This window comes from Perognathus longimembris, chromosome 4 (assembly GCF_023159225.1).
Source record: "Perognathus longimembris pacificus isolate PPM17 chromosome 4, ASM2315922v1, whole genome shotgun sequence".
NCBI classification, from domain to species: domain Eukaryota; kingdom Metazoa; phylum Chordata; class Mammalia; order Rodentia; family Heteromyidae; genus Perognathus; species Perognathus longimembris.
Genome location: NC_063164.1, coordinates 25995585 through 26016741, shown reverse-complemented (window position 1 = coordinate 26016741; position 21157 = coordinate 25995585). Strand labels below are relative to the sequence as shown.

General features: G+C 38.0%; 1 protein-coding gene across 3 annotated transcripts in view; it reads left to right on the top strand.

Annotated features, from left to right (window-relative positions):
* The window catches only part of Pard3b (par-3 family cell polarity regulator beta), a 993253-nt gene that overhangs the window by 569543 nt on the left and 402553 nt on the right, over positions 1-21157 (top strand). For all 3 annotated transcript variants that reach the window (XM_048344902.1, XM_048344903.1, XM_048344901.1), the window contains exons 12-14: positions 3510-3680; positions 7126-7258; positions 14998-15097. In XM_048344902.1, the coding sequence (XP_048200859.1) occupies positions 3510-3680; positions 7126-7258; positions 14998-15097 (404 nt within the window). The remainder of the gene's footprint in view (positions 1-3509; positions 3681-7125; positions 7259-14997; positions 15098-21157) is intronic.

Genomic DNA, 21157 nt, shown 5'->3' with positions numbered 1-21157 from the left:
GATTAAATTGGCTCATAGAAACATATCTCAATTCATTTAGCCTCTCTGGTGTCCATTTTCTTTCATTTATAAATTTCAAATCCCTAAAAGTTCTTCCCAGGCTTAATCTCTTTTTCAGTGTAAGGTTTTTAGCACAATGACTATACAGATAGAAACACAATAAATAATGGTTACTAATATTTTGTATGCCCCTAAATGTCTTTAGTACTGTGGTTTTAGAACCATAATAGGTATATATCCTTAGCTTCAGAAATAAGAAGAGCTTGCTGTCAAGTTACTGAGTTTATCTCTTTCATAGTGGACAACATAAAGTTATTGGAAAAATGAGTAGGAAAAAGTGTTGAAAACATTTGTACAAGGACTGGTTTGTATTAGTTGTTCCATAGAAGGGATATGCAATATTTTTTGTTTCCATGACTTCTCTGTCTGGATTTTGGCTAGTGATCTCTTCCAGAAGACATCTATTGTCCTCTCTGGTTTGGAAAGTTTTTCTTCCTTAAAGCATTACCTCTGTGTGGTCATTGTTATCTGTGAAGACCGAATGGTCTAATGAGGAATAACACTATTGCATTCAGGACTTGAACCATTTTATGCCAACTTTGACCTTAACTGGCTGAGCAAGTCCTGATCTATGGACATGCCTTCTCTTAATAGGTGTTAGATAAATGGTTTCTCAGCCTCTTTGGGCCTTATATTATTCATTGGTAAATGGATGACCTCTATGGACCCTTTCAGCTCTAAATTCTGTGATTATATTCTAAATGTTAGGACAACATGGTGCTTACTGGCACCACCATTAATGAAATTACCCATCATTTGTCTTATCAAGGAAAAGTATACACCAACTGCAACAGGACAGCCAGGCCTGAAAATGAGAGTGTTTGTGGCTTCTTTATCACACCCACAACTCTCTAGTGACACTTGTGATGAATGTAATGTCTCTGAAAAAAAATTCTAGCTACTCTGGGGTGATCTGACTTTTCATCTGTTTTTTTTTTTTGTTACAATAAACCAATAAACATATCCTACTTGAATGTAATTCTGTAAGTTTGGGGCCTAAGATGTGGCTGAAAATAAATGATTTGCTTTAATACCTGTTGATTTAAAAAAAAAAAAAGCTCTTCTTACATTCTTTTCTGTCTACCTCTTTGCTCTGACCTTGATTTGTACTTCAGAGCAAAGGCTCACAGTAAGTGGAAATCTCACTCCAATTTCATCCCCCCCGCCCCGTCTCTTTCTATCTTTTCTATCTTTATCTTGCTTCTTGTCTTGGTGGGTGATGTCTCCCACTCAGACTATGTGTGGACACTAGGTCTCTCTTCCTGTTAGTTAAAAGCTTGAGGATCCCAATCCACTTCTACTTCCTCCTTCTCTTTCACAACCATACATCACAATCTTCTAGCCACCCTGCAAGGTTGAGAGTATAGTAGTGCTCCTTCCATTAATGACAAAATAGAATAATTTCTCCCATCATGCCTCACTCGACCAGACTAAAGCATTAAAATTGTTTTGGTTTTACCTCATTTTATGGAGCTTTACCCATACATTTGTGTGTGTGTGTGTGTGTGTGTGTGTGTGTGTGTCTCACTGATATATTGATAAGAGAAAAGATTTCTTTCTTGTTTATTAGCCTTTCCTGTAAATCTCATTTCCAGACTTACTCCAAATTAGGGTAAAGGTTAAGTGAAGTGGGAACACAAGAGGGACAGTAGGGACATTAAGCTCTGTCAAATCAGTCCACTTAAACAGTTTGCCTCTCTGAATTTGCACCGTTATCTTTCATTTCCATTGCCTTGCCAGCCCACTTTGATCCTCCAGTGGGCACAGATCCTTTTGAGTGGCCTGTGTAACCCCACATGGCCAACACCCATCCAACAGGTGGCCAGCAGCACATCCCTGCAAGAGTATTAGTTGTGAAGAACAACAGCTCTCACTCCTTCTCTGCCTTCTCCCTGTAATCAGCAGAGGGGCTTCCTCCGGCCATCTGCTGTTGTGCTGGTCCAAGTTTATCAGATTGCTCTCTCTAAGGCTGTATGGTTTATTTCTATTGTTCATTGTATACTTGATTTTCTTGTTTCACTAGATTTTATTCCTTTTGCACTTCATTCTGTTAGTTTGAACATAGGTTTCAGATATTGCTCACTACAAATCCCCACATTTTCTCTTCTTTGACTTCTTGTCGTACAACTCTATTCTAAAGCAGGTATGAAATGGAGCTCTTAGTAGAGATACTGATGAACCAAGCCCCCATCGAATCTGAACTTAAGATTTATCTAACTTGCCACGGTTAACTAGGACAAGCTGCAATATTTCTCTATCACATTTCATTTCACTTATTTATTTATTTACTTAGGTAACATGTTTATACAAACACAAATCCCCTCAAATTCTTGGGTTATGGGAGAATTCCTAGAGTCTGTGAATGAAAGAATTCTCTGGAAAGATAAACTGCTGTAACACCTACTGATATTCCTGTTAAGGGTATTAACAGCAGCAGCCAGATAATATTCCTAATTGTATCTGTACCTGATGGGATAACTTTCTACCTGGGTATAAAATAGGTAGAGGTGATATCCCCAATCTACCTGTCAACATTTTTAAGTCTCTTTATTCCTAAGCTGCCTAGTTAGCAGATACGCTGGCTTTGGTCTCCCCAGGTTCTCTACTAAGCAGAAAGGGCACCCTAGCTTATTAACTACTGCTGGGAGGGACATCTGGCTGAAGATGATTAGAGCCTAGAAAAGTGATGAGGACCGGAATCTGCACCACCTATTCCCATGAAGGGATTCTTTGTGCTTTGTTGCACACATTGTCCCTTCCAGTTGATGCTGAGGGGGAAGTACTTATCAGCCAGAGCGTCCCTGGAAATAGCTTGACAAGTCCCTTTGTCACGCTTTTCTGCAGGAGGATATCAAGGCAAATTGGCCCTTCACTACACACCTCTGTGTTCTTTTTGCAGAGTAGCAGGTGAGCGACTTATTCTTGTGTTAGAGGAAATTACATGAGAACTTTTTTAAGCACCATTTAATAGAGCTAGCAACAATATCCAGGAGACACATGACTACTGACAAGCCCACAACGTTGAAACATGATGTCTTTCAGTGCCTGAAAACACAAGCCCTCCCTCATGGGAGAAATGGGACTGCTTTCTCTTCTTTCTTAGCCCTCCTTCCCTTGAGGGAACATAGTCCCTGCCAGAGAAAGTGGCAGAACCAAACTAGAATAGTATGCTTGCCAAAAAAAGAAGTAAAAGACAGTACAAATGTCTAAGGTTTCTAAAAAATTCTTTCACATGTTTCATTATTGTTAGTATTTGTGACTATTTGATAAGCTCCAGAATCTTTTTCTGCCATGGGGAAAAAAAAAATTCTTAATAGCTAAGGTGCTTTTTCTTCTCTCTCTGTCTCTCTGTCTCTCATTTTTATACTTGAACTTTTTCTCAAACAGCTCCATGTCATCATAATGTTTTAGTCCCCTCTGTTTCATCAGTTATCTCTCCTCTGCCTTAGGATGGTCGTCTGCGAATGAATGACCAGCTGATTGCAGTTAATGGGGAAGCTCTTCTGGGAAAGTCCAACCATGAGGCCATGGAAACACTTAGACGATCAATGTCCATGGAAGGAAACATACGAGGGATGATCCAGTTGGTGATTCTAAGGAGGCCAGAGAAACAAATGGAGGTGATGCAAATCTTGATTTTCTCAAGGAAATTACCCAAATGGCTACCAGAATGTGCAAACTTCCCTGACTTACAATGAATCTGCAGTTCGGAAATTTTATCTGAGAGAGAGGGTGGAAAGATCAAATAGTGGGTAGAGGGATGGGATGTAGCTCAGTGCCAAAGTACTTGCCTAGCAAGTACAACATCCTGGGTTCGATCCCCAGTACCAAAAAAGAAAAGGCAAAAAACACTGGGGACTCCTTGGGGGAGCGGGGGAACTTGCCTCTAAAATTCTGAATCGCTAGAGTTAAAAATCCTAAGTTTACTGTTTTCTGGTTACAGAAGTCTATACATACATCCACAACAAATGTTGTTATCTGCTTTGTCCACTAATGGATCTTCATTTCCCAGCATATAATTGATACATAATAACTCTTGTCGAATAAAAGAAAACATTACATCTGAGAAAAGATTTACATCCTCTGAAAGAGTAGGTCTTGAAAGATGAAATAATAAACTCTCATTCTGTTACTATTATCAGTGATTGAAAAGAGAAACTGTACCTTTTATGCTTTCCTTTACATAACCTTTTAGATCTTAAATAAATGTAAATTGGCCAATTACTGTAGACTATATATAATGAAGAAGCTCATTTTCAACATTTGCGTCTGGTTAAGTGACAGTCTTCTATGAATACTTAATGGGCTTCCCTTACATACATAGTTTAAATGCCCTTATTTACTGCTTTCTACCATGAAAGAAGGGGCTCCCTCTGGCTCTTAGAACCCTCAAACTTCGTGGAACTCACTTATTAGACAAAATGGCCTGCAGGCCTATGTACCTCCTGTGAATCAGCATATTAGCATTCCCTTAAGATATTTAACAAAAAATACCTCACCTAGTAGAAAACAGTGGAAGACTACGTCTCCAGAGACTTATAGCCATGCAAAGAACAAAAAAAAAGGAGGGGGGAGAACAAGAAAGAAATGAATATGGCTTGGAAAGACTTAGCTATGTCCTTGCCTTCTCTTTTCCTAATTTCATACATGTGAACATGTGGATGGATGCTAGTGGGTAAATGCAGTATTTTAGCTCCTAGTACACTTCACCACCGGTGTCTGCTTCTCTTCAGGTCTTTCATCTTACTTCCTACAGTCTCGAGTGCATGTACATTACTCCATCAGAAGAAAGTATTAGCTTTCAGTTTGTTGCTCATCCTCAGAAGTGTCTTGCTTGTGTAGTTCACTGGGGAATCGATTGGGAATAGGAACTGGGGCAAAAAGCATTTTTTATGAGGACATTTAAACAAGATCCATTTTCTTTCCCTAATATTTACAAGCTTTCCATGGGGAATGAGTAGGCACTTGATGCTCAGCTATTGAGAATCTCGGTGGTACCCTGAAGATTAAAGAGCATTATTTCTTATAAAGACAGCAGCCTCATCTACAGCTTATCTTTATTAAATTTGAAAAAATGCAGCTATTTGATCTCCCAAATCTGTGTTTTACTGTGTCAGAGCATATGTTGTGTGCTCCTGCTTTCTGTGTGTTCTCCCATGGAGCAGCAATTGTTTCCGCTACAAATTAAACAAAAAATTACATCCATATCTAGAAAAGGTCTCAGCACTATTCAGGCATTTGGGCAAATCAATTAGTTAGATCTGGCAAAACAACACAGTGACTGCCTGAGCCTTATATTGATATTTAAAAAATTGAAGAAGCTACTTAAGGAAAGTCAAAATATAGTTGTTGGTTTTTTTCCCCCATTACCCAGTTGTACAAAATCAGTAAACAGTTTTGATGAGATCTTCATGAAGAATACATAACGAGCCCTTGATTGAATCAAAATCATTTTAACTAGAAGAATGTTTTTCAAAGGATGAGCTTGAGATTCAATTGTAATTCTATTTGAGCCTAGAGACTTGGTAATAAAAAAAAATGGGTTATGACCTGGTTTTGTTTTTCTCTTTCCCCAAAACATTTTCCTCTCTGCTACCAGCCCATCTTGGTAGAGGCAGAATATGTTTAAAAATCCATTATATTTTTTATTGGCTACGACACTAATGGAGGGCTCCATGACAGCTCTATTTTACAGGCTGAATACTTTAATTAGGCTGCTTACTGATCAGTTGTTGGGATATTGATTGTGTCATTTATCAAAGAGCCGGGAGAGCAGAAAAAAAAAAATTGTTGTTGTTGTTCTTGTTGCTATTGTTAAATGAAAATACTGGGCCATGCAATTCAAGTTCTCCTCCTGCATGCTGGCCGTCCATTTCTGTTTTTACCTCTAAGTCAAGTCCCTATCTCCCCCATACCTAACTGGGTTTTACTAGCACTGAGAAGCAAAGCATAAACACCTTGGGTGTGAGAGAGGTGTTAGGAGCCTTCACAGTAAATGAAAGGCCCTTCTACAGTGAAAACATTTTAATTGTAAAGCCTGAAGAAATTGGGTGGTTAAGATGCATTGTTTAGCTAGACACTGAATTTTTGTAACTAAGAGGGAAATAATATAAATTGAATGCACTGCTGTAGCCAAATGCTTTCCCAGAGCCAAGAGCACTGGGTATCAAATCTGTGTTCTTGTTGTGATATGTTCTTCTCACAAATGGTCAAGGGAACAGCTATGAAATGACTTCCAAATCATTTTCTTCCTTAAAATCTGTTAGGGAAGACAAATAATAGGAACAAGAGCAAACCCCGGTTCTTCTCCATGCCACAATCCTTTTGAAAAAAAAAAAATAGCTAGAGTTCTCTGTAATTGGCTGCCTCCTATTACCTCTTCAGCACCTGGGGAAGATGGCTTGTGGGGTGTTATTCCGGATACAGCAGTTTGAAGAAAACTGTGAATTTGTTTACAGACTGTCACAATCTAAACACAGAGGGGGAAATATAGAAGAAAAAGAAAAGAAAATCTCAAGAGAACCAGTGTCTGGCATCGTCAAAGCAGTTTGTTTTAGCTCCTGGCCAAAGAGCTGGTGTGGGACACACTCATGATATTTCTTGGGCTCTGACTTGTCCTAGAGCTCAGGACTTAGCTGGGAGAGAGGAAGGGAAAGAGGGAGGGAGGAGAGAGGAGCCAGCTGGTTGGCACCAAGACACCCTTGGCATGGACTGCATTCTTCTATTGACACTGCCACAAGCTGTACTCCCAGATGGAAGAAAATGTGTACGAAGCTAGTTGTAAGTGGGGGAAGGAATAATAAAGTTAATCCTCTTTTGTGTTGGCTATCAGCACCCCTAATCCTTAATACCACATTGTCCGTATTTTTTTAATTATATTTTATTTCATACTCGAAGATGTTTTCACTGATAGGGCCATTTTGATTTTCCACAGTTGAAGACTACATGCTGGATATTCTTGAAAGATGATTCATAAGTTGATCATTCTATCACTGATCCAATTAACCACGTTGGAGCATATTTTTTTTTATAAAAACGAATGTAAATTTTATTTGTGTCCCTTAGGAGCTAGCAGAGTGTGGAGCGCTGCCCAAGCCATGCTTTGAGACCTGTCAAAATGCTCCCAGCTCCTCCAGGAGAAATGATGGTAGTCTAGTGCATCCATTTGGCACTTACAGTCTACAAGATAAACAGAAAGGTAAGAATCCATCCACTTTCATCTGTTGTAAAGAGTAGTAAGAATACACAAAAGTGCCTTTTCATTTTTTTTTAATGAGACAAAGAGGATTTAATTAGACTAAGTGCAGACACTCTTACTATCACCAGCACTGAGGAAGGTGGCAGAGCTGACTCAGAACTTGTGAATCATATTCCTGGCAAGGCCTCCAGTTAAAGTGACAGTTTCTATGCTTGCTGCCCCAAACATGGAGGGTTACACATAAAACAAACCATGTCTAGAGAATCAAAGATGGCAAACCGTTTGTTGTTTAAAGACCTTTTAATATTGAACGTTTCCACACATATCTAAATGTGTTTAGGCTTATACTAGACTATGGCTCCCAGATTTATGGTTGATTCTAAAATAAATGTGGTCTATAGTTAAATATCATAACCTGAGTCCATATTGTAGCTAAAATGTTTCTGTTCTTGCCTTTCTTTCCCTTACTGTTGGGTACAAAGCACAGTTCTCAAAAATAAATTCACATGTTTAAAAAAAATATCTCTGGGTTTTCTTCATTATTTTTCAAAAACTTCTACTTTGGGTCACTAGGAAAAGTATTTAATCTCCCTGTATTTCTTTTCTCTAATAACTTTCATTTCTTATATTGCAAAAGCAATGCATACATATTCATTGAAGAAAATTTAGAGAAAAGCAATAAAAAGAAAATTTAATATTACTCATACTTCTATCTATCAAAGCTCCCAATCAATATCATTTTATGTGTATCTTTCAAGTCTTTTGTTCATGCAAATAAGTACACATAAAACGAAATTAAAAATGAAATGTACTATATGTAATATTAAAGAAATTTCTGTTTTAATCAATAGTCCATTATGAGCGTCATACCACACTGAATATTCTAGTTTCTCATTCAATATGGCCTAGTGTTCTATTGACTGGAGGTAGCTACTACTATACATTATGCTATCATTCACTTACATTTTGGATGCTTTTAAGGTGTTAAAAAAATTTAACTGCATGGGAACAAGTTCCATATAGGACAGATCTTACTTTGTCAGAATGGACTTGTAAATCTGAGGTTGTTCTGCCATTCACTTGTTCCACCTGTGTGGGAGGATGTTTGTTTATTTTCTTCTTCCATATCCCTCCATTTTAGCAACATAAGTTGCCACAGCTGTTTGCATTTATTAAGTGTTTATTGTCTGCTAGGTACCAGGTTAAGCAATCGATGTGCACAAAGTGGGTAATATAATTATCCTTACTTTCCAGATGAAGAAATATAGAAAATCAGTGGGAATAATTTACCCAACACGGTGTACTTGATACATATGGGTCTAGATTCAATTCCTGTCTTCTATCTTATCCTAAACCACAGCACAAGCTCTGACATGCATTGGTCCTCTGAAACTGTTGGGATCATTCCACCTCCTTTACCAATTCCTGTTAGTAACTGAATTTCCTTATATCCACATAAAGAAATACTCAGTATATCTCTGTTACCTTAAAGAACTTAAAACCGGACATATTAGGGAAGAAGTTAGTGAGGCTTAAACTCAGGGCCTTGCTCTTGCCAGAGCTCTACAGTTGAGCCACAACTCCTCTTGCACTTTTTTTGGTGCTGATTATTTTAAAGGGAGGCTCCTGGTTCCTGAATTGACATGGACCTGGAGCAAAATCCTCCTATTTTAGCTCTCTTCTCATAACTAGGATGGCAAGTATGTACCACCGAGACCAGCCTCTTCCACTCAGATGGAGTCTTGTAGACTTTTCCTTCTGGCCTCTCCCTGAGCCTCTACCCTTCTGAACTCAACTGCTTGTATATCAAGGATTACAGATGTAAACCAGTAAAAGTAGTCTTGACACAACAAGACTTTCTTCTAAGACCTGCAGTCTTAATAGCAACACAGTCAAGAAGAAACAGGTTTGCTACAAAATAGAACAAATTTCTTTCTACTATGCCTGTGTTAGGATCTCAAACATTGGCATCTACCTTAAGATATCTAACATATAATAATATGCTTGGCATCAATTCTGAAGCAGTGTTTTCAGTGACTGAGTTTGGGGTTTCATTCTTAATTTTGTCCGTGCTATCCAAAGAGACTTGGGTCATGTTACCCCTTTCTTGGTTCATTTTCATCACCTATGAAGTATCAATGCTGGTACTTCACGCAACAGATTTTTAGAAGAGATTGTTATACTCAGGGAAATAAGAGAATATCTCTAGAATAATATAACACTGGCAATCTTGATAGAATTATAGAAATAGCTAAAGATAAATATAAAAATAAAACTTAAGTGATAAAATATACTCAAAGCATATGCTAAAGTAAAATGTAGCAATGTAGCTAGGTGCTAGTGGACTGTGCCTGTTCTAGCTACTCAGGAAACAGAGATCAGAAAATTATGGTGCAGATGGCCTAGGCAGGAAAGCCAATGAGACTTATTTCCCATTAACCAGCAAAACTGCATAGGTAGAGCTATGGATCAAGTAGTAAAGGGTCATGCTTAACCACAAAAGCTAAGGGATATTGCCCAGGCCCTGAGTTCAAGCCCCAATACCCATTGCCTCCAAATTAAAACAGTAAAATAAAGCTGTTAACCAAATGCAGTGCAGTTAAAACTAATAATTAATTTAAAAATCAAAAGAAGTTTCCAATCCAAATACATGTACGGCTCAGTTCAATTGAGGCACAGAGAAATCTGTCAGTCCTGCATGACTGCCAATTATATTTAGATCTTTGTGTGACTTACTGAGTATTTCCTTGTGCTTAATTTTGAGAAAATAAGCCTCAAAAAAAAGTGAGTGGTATCCACAAAGCAAGGGGAACGTTATAACCATCCTCCCCAGCAAAAAAGGGTATATAACTTGCCTAATTTAAGTGACAAATGAGAACAACAGATTTATTGAAAGACAGGATGTCTTTAATAGAAGTTGAGTAACATGATTAGAGCCCTACACTCATGGATACCAAGAATCTGCTGTGCTTTGGAGGTCAATAGAGTGTTCAGACTTCAGATCTGTACTGAAAAAAAGTGTCCCTCAGGCACAAATATCCACAATCACTGAGAGATTGTGCTTGTTCTCTCCCTCCTGAGCCACAGATCTAGACAAAACACCTTATACACTAGTAAGAATAAACATGCAGATCGCCTCCTTCCCTTTCTTTCTCATCTGTTTTCCAAGCTAGTAGGAAAAAATTCCAGAGTCTTCTAGACTTGACGCAAGATCTAAACTTTTTCTTTTAGTTGTGGGCTTGACCTCAGGACCTAGGTGCTGTCCTAAGCTTTTGAGCTCTAGGCTAGCACTCTTATCACTTTCAGCCACAGCTCCACTTTCAGTTTTCTGGGAGTAATTAGAGATAAGAGTCTCATAGACTTTCTTGTCTGAGCTGGCTCAGAACTACAATTCTCAGATCTCATCCTCCTAAGAAACTAGGACTACAGGAGTGAGCTACCAGCACCCAGCTCAACTTAAGTAAAAAAAAAAAATTGTTATTATACGATACAAGTATAACAGCAGATTCATCAAGGAGCATACAATTCATCAATTTATGTTCCACACCAAATGAAATGCTCTTACTTTTTTTTTTTTTTTTTTTGGTGACTCCTAAGGTTTTGTTGTTTTGTTTTTTTTCTCAAATTTTTATTATCAAACTGATGTACAGAGAGGTTACAGTTTCATACGTTGGGCATTGGATACATTTCTTGTACTGTTTCAAATAAACTTACTGACATAGTAATAGAAGAATTATATTAGAATTAATGAAGGAGATATTATAGAAGAATATTATGATAGCCAGATGTGGTAGCACATGCCTTTAATCCCAGCTACCCTGGAGGTAGAGGAGGAGGATCACAGACTGAGACCAGCCTATGACCAAAACACAAGACACTATCTGAAAAGTAACTAAAAGCAAAGAGTATTGGGATATGACAGAAGTGATGGTGCACCTACCTACCAAGCTTGAGGCCTAGAGTTCAAATTCCAATATCCCTAAAGAAGAAGAAAATAAAAGATCATGTTTATTGTTTCATTTTTATCTTAATAGCATTTTTTTTCTATTGGAAAAGATAGTTGTATTTCAGACTGTCTGAGTTTCATTCCAGAGCCATATAAGATGGCAAAAGTTATTATTGAGATGTATGCCCGCCCCCCAGGGTTGCCTTACCCCTGCTTGCTTTAAGGCCTCACTTTAGAAAAACAAGATTAAGGATGAACCTGACAAAATGTAATGTCTAGTGAGGGGAGGAACTGGTGCAGCCAAAACATTAGCTTTTTTTTTTCTTCCCTTTTTCCTTTCTTTGTATATTTAAAAATCCAATGTTGATATTCTGTGTTCCATCTATTTTTATAATAATAGTACATACCACCCACAGTCCACTGAGTACTTTATATATTTTTTTTATTCCTTTCAAGCTGTTACACAGAAAAGGCATTTTTAGACCTAACATTTGTAGAAATTGCAACAGCAGAAAATTCACATTTGTGTTGGAAAGTGGTGAGTGCCTGTTGTGGAATAAACGTGGTCCTCCAAGATAGTAATAAGGATGGAGGTTGTGTCCCAGGGGCTGACTATAAAATCCTATTAAGCATTTGCATGGAGATAGTGGATTGAACCCTGGGCTGAGTAACAACAGCCTAAGTGCAGTGTGCCTCTGGTCCTCCATTACCTCTCTTCATATTGCTCTCCTTTCTTTTGTGATCTCCTGTGCCCCCTCCGATTTAAGCTCAAGTCTAACCTAGTCACCCATTGTGCCAAATCTGCTCAGCATTGCCCACTAAATTTGGCCTTTTCTCCTCACCTCAAATCAAATGTTTCAGTTCGGTGCCCCATTCATTAAATCCATATCCAAAGTCTTCCTTCTTCATTAGATGTATTCTTCTTGAAACCAGCGTGTATTCACCCCTCCATACATAAAAGGCACTGTATACAGTGATGATCAGAAGTTGAATTATACTTTGCTACATGCTACATGATTGGATACCTCCATGGCACAGAGCACAGGATCAGGGATGTGAAGATGAATGCACTGATCATTTGACCTCAAGAAGACTCTTAAGGCAATGGTTGTCAAAGTCTTGTCCTTAAAAGACCAAGGATTAAATAAGGGTGGCTTTGTAGACTATGGGATCTTTTGCAACTCACTTCTGCCATAGTGGTACAACAACAGTTACAGACTATCTATAAACAAAAAGGCATGTAAGTTATATTCAATGAAAATTTATCTACAAAGCCAGGTGCTGGGCTAACTCTAGAACAGGGCTAGAGCTTGCTAACCCCTTCTCTAAAGACATAATCTCTTTTATCTATATTATCTGGTCAGGATTTGAAAGACTCAATCTCACCAAACAAACAACAAAAGAATGACCACTTATCTGTCACTAAGTAGACACAAGTACCCTCATTCACAGGTGTATGTACAGAGTGATCATTCTGAGTGTATCTTATGTACTCAATGAGGTCAAGAAGTCTAGAAATATTGTCTACAGAAATATTGTCTATAGAATTCCACACTTTCCCGTCACTACAAGGCTGCATAGGTGCTTGGGTCATGAAAAGTACTTTTCAATATCTGAATATGATGGTTAAAACTGTACCAAGAATAGGGCTGGGAATGTGGCTTAGTGGTAGAGTACTTGTCTAACATGCATGAAGCCCTGGGTTTGATTCCTCAGTACCACATAAACAGAAAAAGGCCAAAGCAGTGCTGTAGCTCAAGTGGTAGAGTGCTTCCTTGAGCAAAAAGAAAAAAATCAGTACCAAGAATATAGGGTCAACCAGTATACTTTCCTCTAATCCTATCATCACTTAAGGAAAAAATATATGGGTCATACAAATGCACTAAAAATTAGAGTAGTAACTACAGTAAACTCAAAATAGGAAAAGGATGAAGAAGAGGAGGGAGCTGGAAGGATCTTGTCCCATCCCGTACCTGTCCCTGTATGCAGGACAGTCCTGTTCTATATCTTTTAGTTAAGTATTTGCTTTCTTGACTGTTTCCTTGCTATCACCTTCTCCATGACAGCCTGGGTGTCAGAGCCAGGTGCAAGTCCTTGCTGTGTGTCCTCCTCAGAATGCTCCAGATAAACAGAACCAAGAGATTTGTCATAAGAAGTTGGTTTATATGATTATGGAGGATGACAACCCTAAGGTCTGAAAAGATAAACTATAGACTCAACTCAGCTGATGGGTCAGTTCTAGTCTGAGCCCAATGACCTGAGAACCAACAAAGATAAAGCTGGGATTCCCATCCAAAGGTCAAAAGCCTTGCAATCCAGGAAGAGCAGACATTACAGTGCAAGTCCAAACTCAAACTGGATTAACGTTACTCAGGTAGAATAATTCTCTTACTCAGGGTAAAGCCAGATTTTTTTGTTCTACTCAGACCTTCAGCATGGTAGAGGAGTTCCACTGACCTTAAAGAAGGCAATCTGCTTTACCCAGAAAATCCCAGAATAACATTAGCTCTTATCTACTTGGAAGATAGACAAATAAAACCAGGTACTATTACCAACAACAGTTCTCAAGGGTAGAGAGGTTTCTGTCATATTCCATCAACCAGAGACAGATATGATACACATCTTATCAGAAATCTAGTTAAATAGGTACAAAATAGAATTCACTATCTATGGATAATAACCCTTTATAACACTTTTCCTGTATGAGCCACTACTGAACCCAGTGACACCTTATTGAATGGGTATGCTCTTCTATTCAATGCTTTCCTTTTGCTGTTTTGGTTGGGTTTTATGGTGCTAGGGATGAAACCAACAGCCTCATACATGCTAGGCAAGTGCTGTTCCCCTAAGCTATATCCCTAACCCCCAATAAAGGGATTCTTATCTCCACTCTATGAATTTAAAGACTAGAGCCTGGACAAGTTGAGTAATGTACCCAGGTTCACACTCTAGTAGGAACCAGGAGTGAGACTGTATCTATCTTGCTGAAAAAAATCATTCTATTAAACAGGATACTCTATAATGATTTCATATACTAGTTAATATTATTATTTCAAGTGTGAAATGAAATGGTGTATACAATTCCTAGTGCCATGTACGATACATAAGATCTCCTCCAATTTTGTTCTTGGTTGTAGTAATTAAGATATGTATTATTATTTTTTCAGTATAGACTAGCCTGGAAATATGTGTTTTTTAAGCAGGAAACCAAATTTCAGACCCATCTTTGCTTATAAAACCGAAATCCCAAGTGTTTCTACTATAGCTCATGTAGAAAAAGCCATCAGTTTCTCCTTCTACTTTGTCTAAATACTGAAAAGATTATCCTGTATCTCAAGGTCTAGCAGATTTTTAAAGTGTTTTTTGTCACTTGGGTAAATACCTAAATCACCATAGAATTCCAACTATTTATTATAGTCTCATTCCTAAAAAGTAAAAATAAAGCTCAGGAATAAAAGACATGGCTAGGTTTATGTGACACAAATAATAGCCAATAAATATGTGTTGGCCTTTCATAGGCGGGAGATGCATAGGTAGATGAGATGTATGTGCTTTATTTGCCATGGTGGCCAGCAGATCCCACAGGGTAGACCCATTTTAGTGGGCCCACATTTTCTGCTCCAGGCTATATTCATTTTCCTGAGAATCCCTTGGTTCCAGATGAGGCTTTATTTATTTCAAGGCTAGTTTATGTGTTGGTTAAAACGATCTGAGAGATAGACTGGAGCAAAAACCAAGCGCCAAATAGTTCTGCCTCCAGTTTACTACAGCTTCATTTGTTCTTTGTTTATAGACCTATTGCTTCCCGGTGACGGATGGGCTGAGAGTGAAGAACCACCATCCCTGCCACCACATCCTGGTCTGGAATTGGGCCTTGGGGATTACAGCCACAGGTATCGATGAAATGATATATCATAAATGTGCCCCATTAGGGGTTTTCTGGGGAAACTCTGCAACCTTATTTTAACTCTATTTCTTTCCAGAATAGAAATCTCAGAGTATCTATAATTCTTTTCCAGTGAAAGTTTCTTATAGCTAACAGCATAGATTGTTAAGACTCCTCTTATATTATTAAAATATCGAAGAAAATGGTTGACTTTTCTTGCACAGGTTTGAAAACTCTAGCAGTGGAGCTCAAAGAAAAGTTATATAGAAGAAGGTATACAATAAAACTAAGAAAACATAAAGCTAAGGGTTTTTCCCTTGTTATTGGAAAACCCTAAAGGTATTTTAAAAATAGATATTCCAAGAAAGTTAATGGAATTTAAAAATTAAAGCTGCACCATATAATCTAAAATATTGGAAAAGGTACCCAATATTATATCCATTCTGTAATAGAAACTAAAAAAAAATCAATAATTTTTAGAATCACACAAGCATGAGAGAGAAAGATTTACTAAGCATCCATACTATTTGACTAGTGGAATTCATAGATTTTGTTCTTCTGATGAGTGTTAAAAATCATTAAATTGTCTCTTTGCTATTTTCTGTATTTATTATGGCTGTTAAAACCTGTATGTTTTGTTCTACTCTGTATCCCATGGTAATCCTGTGAAATTTCACCCAGCAATGCTAGTGACATTCCTATTATGCTTTTTTAATATAACCTGCTAAAAATAAAGCAACGCAAGAGCATAGCTAACTCTATTAGATGGAAGCTTACCTACATTTAGCTATCTCTGATTCTTATATTTTTGTAAACAGTTATCTACTCAAATACAATTTTATGAACTAGGTTCATAGTCACAACTATGTTCTAGATCAGAATGTCTGGGGCCTTCTTAGAAGAAAATGTGGATGCACTTAATTTTGTACATTGATTTCTATTGCCTGCCTCAATCCTGAATTCAAAATGATACTTTGGTGGCATGAAAGAATCCATTTCAGAAATAAATTCATTCATCAAATTAATACAATGGCACAAAGATGAATCAGATAGAAACCCTGGCATCAAGAAGCCACAGTGTTAGAGGGCAAAAGTATCTTAAACACAGGCTACAAAATGGAATTTACCAGAGGGTAAATATTAAATGCTTGGGGCAACTGAGTCTGAGGAGGAGATATCCAAGTAGAAAAATCTAGGGACATAAGGTATTCAAGCGGAACCTTACATCATAGCTGGGGAGGAGGAGGAGGGCATGAAATGAATCCAGGAAGGAAGGGACTGGCAGAGAGGGAAGGGCAGGCCAAAGGAACACTGTGGACATGAGAAGTACTAGGATTTATAGAACTTACATTGTGGCTAGCTGGCCAAATAATAAAGCCCACAATGTCAGGATGAAGTACCTAGACCTCATTTGTTAGGTAGTAAAGTCATTTGGGGTATTAACAGACAATAGGGATGGGAAATCCAGATTTCCATTGTGCCTAATAGGGATTGGGTAAATGGAGGATGGGTAAAACCTTCAGGAGAAAGAGGCAGTTCAGGGATAACACAGAGATATAACTAACTGTTAGGTCTTAGCAACTGCTTTTGTGGCTTCAGTGTCTCCTTGAATTGCATCCCTTCCCTTTTTTCTTCTAAGCAATTTACTCTGTGATCTAGGGCAGGGGGTGAGGTGGGGGGAGGGCAATAGCATGAAAGCTTCTATTAGACTCCTTTGCTTCAAACTTTCCTTGCTACCCTTTCCTTCCTAACCTCTACATTTCAGCTTCTGTCCTCAACACTCTGCTAGAACTGTGCTCTTAAATATCAACATTCACTTCCCTTCAGCCAGAAGTCTGAAATTTCTCAGTCTTTACTCTGCTCTTTGTACCTTACTTGATCATTTGGTCATATATTCACTTACTCGTCTAGTCAGAAAAGTATCTCTGGAGTTTTGAGCCAGATACTGTAGAAAGCACTAGAATGAATCAGCGAACATCTCTGCCAGACAAAAAATTAATGTTCTCTTATTGAAACAGGTACACAAGTAATTAGAATGTAGCCTACTCAGCATTACAAAATACCATGCAATCCCAGAGGCCTGAACCACCAACTCTGCCTGTGTGGTCAAGGAAGGTTGCACTAGACAAGGAGTTTGCCTAGATTTCATGGAGAATGGAAAGGACTCCATGAACCAGTGATGTGGCAAGTTCAACTCAGGAAGACCAAGTGATGGGAGAGGAAGGCATCCTGTGTCCAGTGGTGCTGAATAGGCATCTGGAGAAAGAGCTAGCAGGCTGGGTGTTGACTGCCAGGCTCCCTGTGAGGAGTGGCTTCTTCTCAAAGCAGTGGAGAGGCATCATTTGAAGGTTTCAAGCCCAGGGATAACAATTTGGGCCCTGAGTAATTTCAGTTGTGGAGAATGGAATAGGTGGGGAAGCCATTGAGATATTTTAGATTTGGGAGTAGGAAGAAAAGAGCAGGGTATGGAGATAGGGGGAAGTTTCATGAGAGAGGAAAGACAGAGACACTTTCTGAGAGGGAGGGAAGGAACAAGCTTGCAGCTCCCTGCTCCCAGGAGCCTGTGACCTGTGCCATCCTGCAAGCTGCTGTGTTGCCAAGGTGACCAGTAGCAGTGGGGTTTGGATGTGTGAAGTTTGCAGTGGAGGAAGGACTGGAAGGGAGCCAGGAAGGTTTAACATAGGGAATATCCTATCTTAAAAATAAGCCAGTATAAGACCTTTGGAAAGAAAATGTGATGTGTTAGGGCTTTGGAGAGCAGAAAACAAAAATGGTGTCAAGAGGAAAAACCATATTTGAACAAGTTTGATGCCTGCATACGGAATCAAAATGAAAACAGGATTCAAAAATGAGCTTATTTCTGCTATTATGCCACTGATTATTAAAGAAAAGTTTAGATGTGTGCCTAAATATTAAACAAATACAAGAAAAAAGACACTTTTAGTTAGAGATGTCAAGAATAATTTAAGGCAGATCAGCAGACAGAATATATTGAATATTATTAACAATCGAGATAACGTTTGCTCATCCTCCACTTGTTTATATTTTTCACTCTGTCTCTCTTTACCTCGCTCATGCAACCTGCATTAATTCTCATTCATTAATCAATTGTAAGAGCCTAATCATGGGCTTATGGGTACCTGAGACTTCAGATATTGTCTTTCTATTTTTAAGCATGACTCTCAAAAATTTTTCCCTGCCTTTTGATTTCTGAGTACCTGGACAGTCACTTGCTCTTCTATCTTGTTCATATTCCTGGTTTGTCACCATTTTCAGGACATCGGCATATGTTTCATGCTAACCTTATTTATTCATTATGCAGCATAATTTGACATCGAGTATCATTTCTATTTGATAGATTCCCTGGTTGTTCATGCTGAAAACACGGCCTTTATCTAGGACATGTCTTTGGCCTGCTGTCAACTTCTCGCTTCCCACAGACTCCAAAGCAGCCCATTCAGCCATAAGCACATGCTAACTCCCTTCAAAATTAAAATATGTCATCGTTTATAGTTAATCATTGTGTCAGCTTCTCACTCTAAATGCTTTTGATATGTAGCATCAAATTGCAAACCATTTTACTAGTCTAACTTGCATGTCTAAAATATTTTCACATTAACTAATTCAATACTGCACTCATTACTTCTGTGCCCTATGTGTTCACATTGGCTCTCATTCCATAATACCTCACATCACACTCACAACCTTCCTTAGATATCTGCCAATCGGACATCATCCTTATTTTGCATTCTTATTCACTACCATGGCAAGTGGGAACCTTCTACTGGAGGTTTTCAAACTGTGCATTTGGTCACCTGCAAAATAATGCTTCCAGATGTTATATGATGATCAAATTCATGGGCATAATCAAGTATATGCTCATATAAATATTATATATAGTTATATTTAGGTGTACCCAGAAGCTTTTATTACTCTATTCTTCATTACATTCTAATATTTATATAAAAATAAATTCACTTTATGAAGATCTACCTTCATGAGAACTATAACAAATAGCATTGCCACCTATTTTTAAAATGATCTTTGTATGCCAGGGGTATGACAAAATTGGAGCTTTGATTATCAATATGTCAACTATTGCCTAGTTGTATTATGATACTCTGAGACAATGAATTCAGCCATCAAAGACAATGAATTGGAGCAACCAGTACTTTTCTCATTTGGGTAGATTCCCACACTTTGCCTTGAGCACAGCACTTTAAATGCAGTGTGATCTTCCTTGTAAAAGAGGAATATTCATGTGGGTCCTAAACCTCCTCCCTCAAGGCTCTCCTTATAACAAACAGCATCTGTTTTGATTAACTACTTGTTCTTCTTTTATTTTGTGATATACACCACTCTATCGAAACTACAAACTAGCCTAAAAGAAAAGTAGCAGAGGAGCTGGGAAACAAATCTGCACTTAAAGAGAAAGTCTTGATTTCTGTGAATTATGGATGGTAACCACTATATCCTTGAATGGCTACCAATTTAGCCAAAGCTTGTGGCTCTGGTGGAGGCTCTGCCCTTGGCCAGCTGTGTGACCTTAGACCATCAGTCCTTCTCTTCAGGCCTCAGAGTCTTATCTAAAAGATGAGGGGACCTTTAATCCCTCCTAGTTCTTAAATTCTTTGATTCTGTAAAGACCATGAGTCTTTCTGACACTAAGCCCACATTGTCGCAAGAGATCAAAGGAAGAAAAACTAAGTGCAAGTAAAGGTCGAATGACACATCTGAAGGCAAGTGCTTCTCTAACATGGAGACTCAAGGAGAAGCTCATGTTCTCTAACCACCTCAGAAGTCTCTTTTTAAAGTGGGGCAAAAGAAAAAAATTAATGAAAACATGGTTATCAGATTACACCAGCATCAATAATTCCAAACAGGTCAAGAATTTTTATACAAAACTGGTATGTTCTGTTGTTACTAGATACCACATCTAGTATATTTTATGTGTCATTCTTTCCTATCTTGAGAGTGTATGTACTAAGATACCAAGAAAGAAGGCCCAGACCACGTCCTGTTGCATGAGTTCTTCACGTAGGCCAGGAAATACTTGCAGCATTAATATGTTCATTTTTTAATCTTCACAACTGTCTGACAGAGTTAATTCTATTACTATACATTTTGTGGGTGAGGAAACAGGGTCCCTGTGTCTTCACATCACCCCAGCCTTTTAACCAATCACACTGCATGGCTGTTCTGAATATAAGATTGTCTATCACAGCCCTACTCAGAGTCTGACAAAATCAGAAAGCAAAGGAACTTTTTTTAAAAAAAACAACTTAGTCATTTGGTGAACAAAAGGTGTTCTTTTTATTTCCTTACTTAACTGAAAACTGCCCATTTCTATGCCAGACTCATCTCTGAACCTTTGACATCATAACTCATTTTATTGTTGTAACCACCTGTAAGATAGAGAGTATAATTAGATATATTTTACATGAGGGAATATTGAAGCACAAAGGGATCCAATAACTTAGCCAGGTCACACAGCCAGTAAGTAGCAGAGCCAGGATTTAAACTGCACCAACCTGTCCCAGAGCACGGGTGTTTGTCATGGGACTTCTGTATTATAATAATGAGGTCCACTCATTCACTAAGAAAATTTTATTATTGACAAATATTAAGCTTAACATTGCTGGCAGAGAATATTAAATATCAATGACTGATGATTTTCAAGAAAAAAAAGTTAAACTTACTCTGGAATGTTTTGTTTAAAAGTCATCATTCCTCTGTACGTTTTAGAAGGATTCTCATCCAAAGCAGTTATTTCTAGTTGGCTCGCTACTTAAACTACTTTACTCTAACTTTGACGAACTCAACCTCAGTCATCTTACATTTCCTGTGAGTTCTTTAGGTTGTTTCTGTATACATGCTTATGCTAGAAGTTATATTGAAATAAACCATATGTACTTTCTCAATAGACAAGACGAGAGGAAGAAAGTAGTTGTAATTTAATTTATGAAAAGAATATAAATATGATTTATTTACAGATCATGATATAAGTCATTTTCTCTAATTCCTTTATATAATGTCTTCATCCTCAAGAAAAGTAAATAAAATAGTC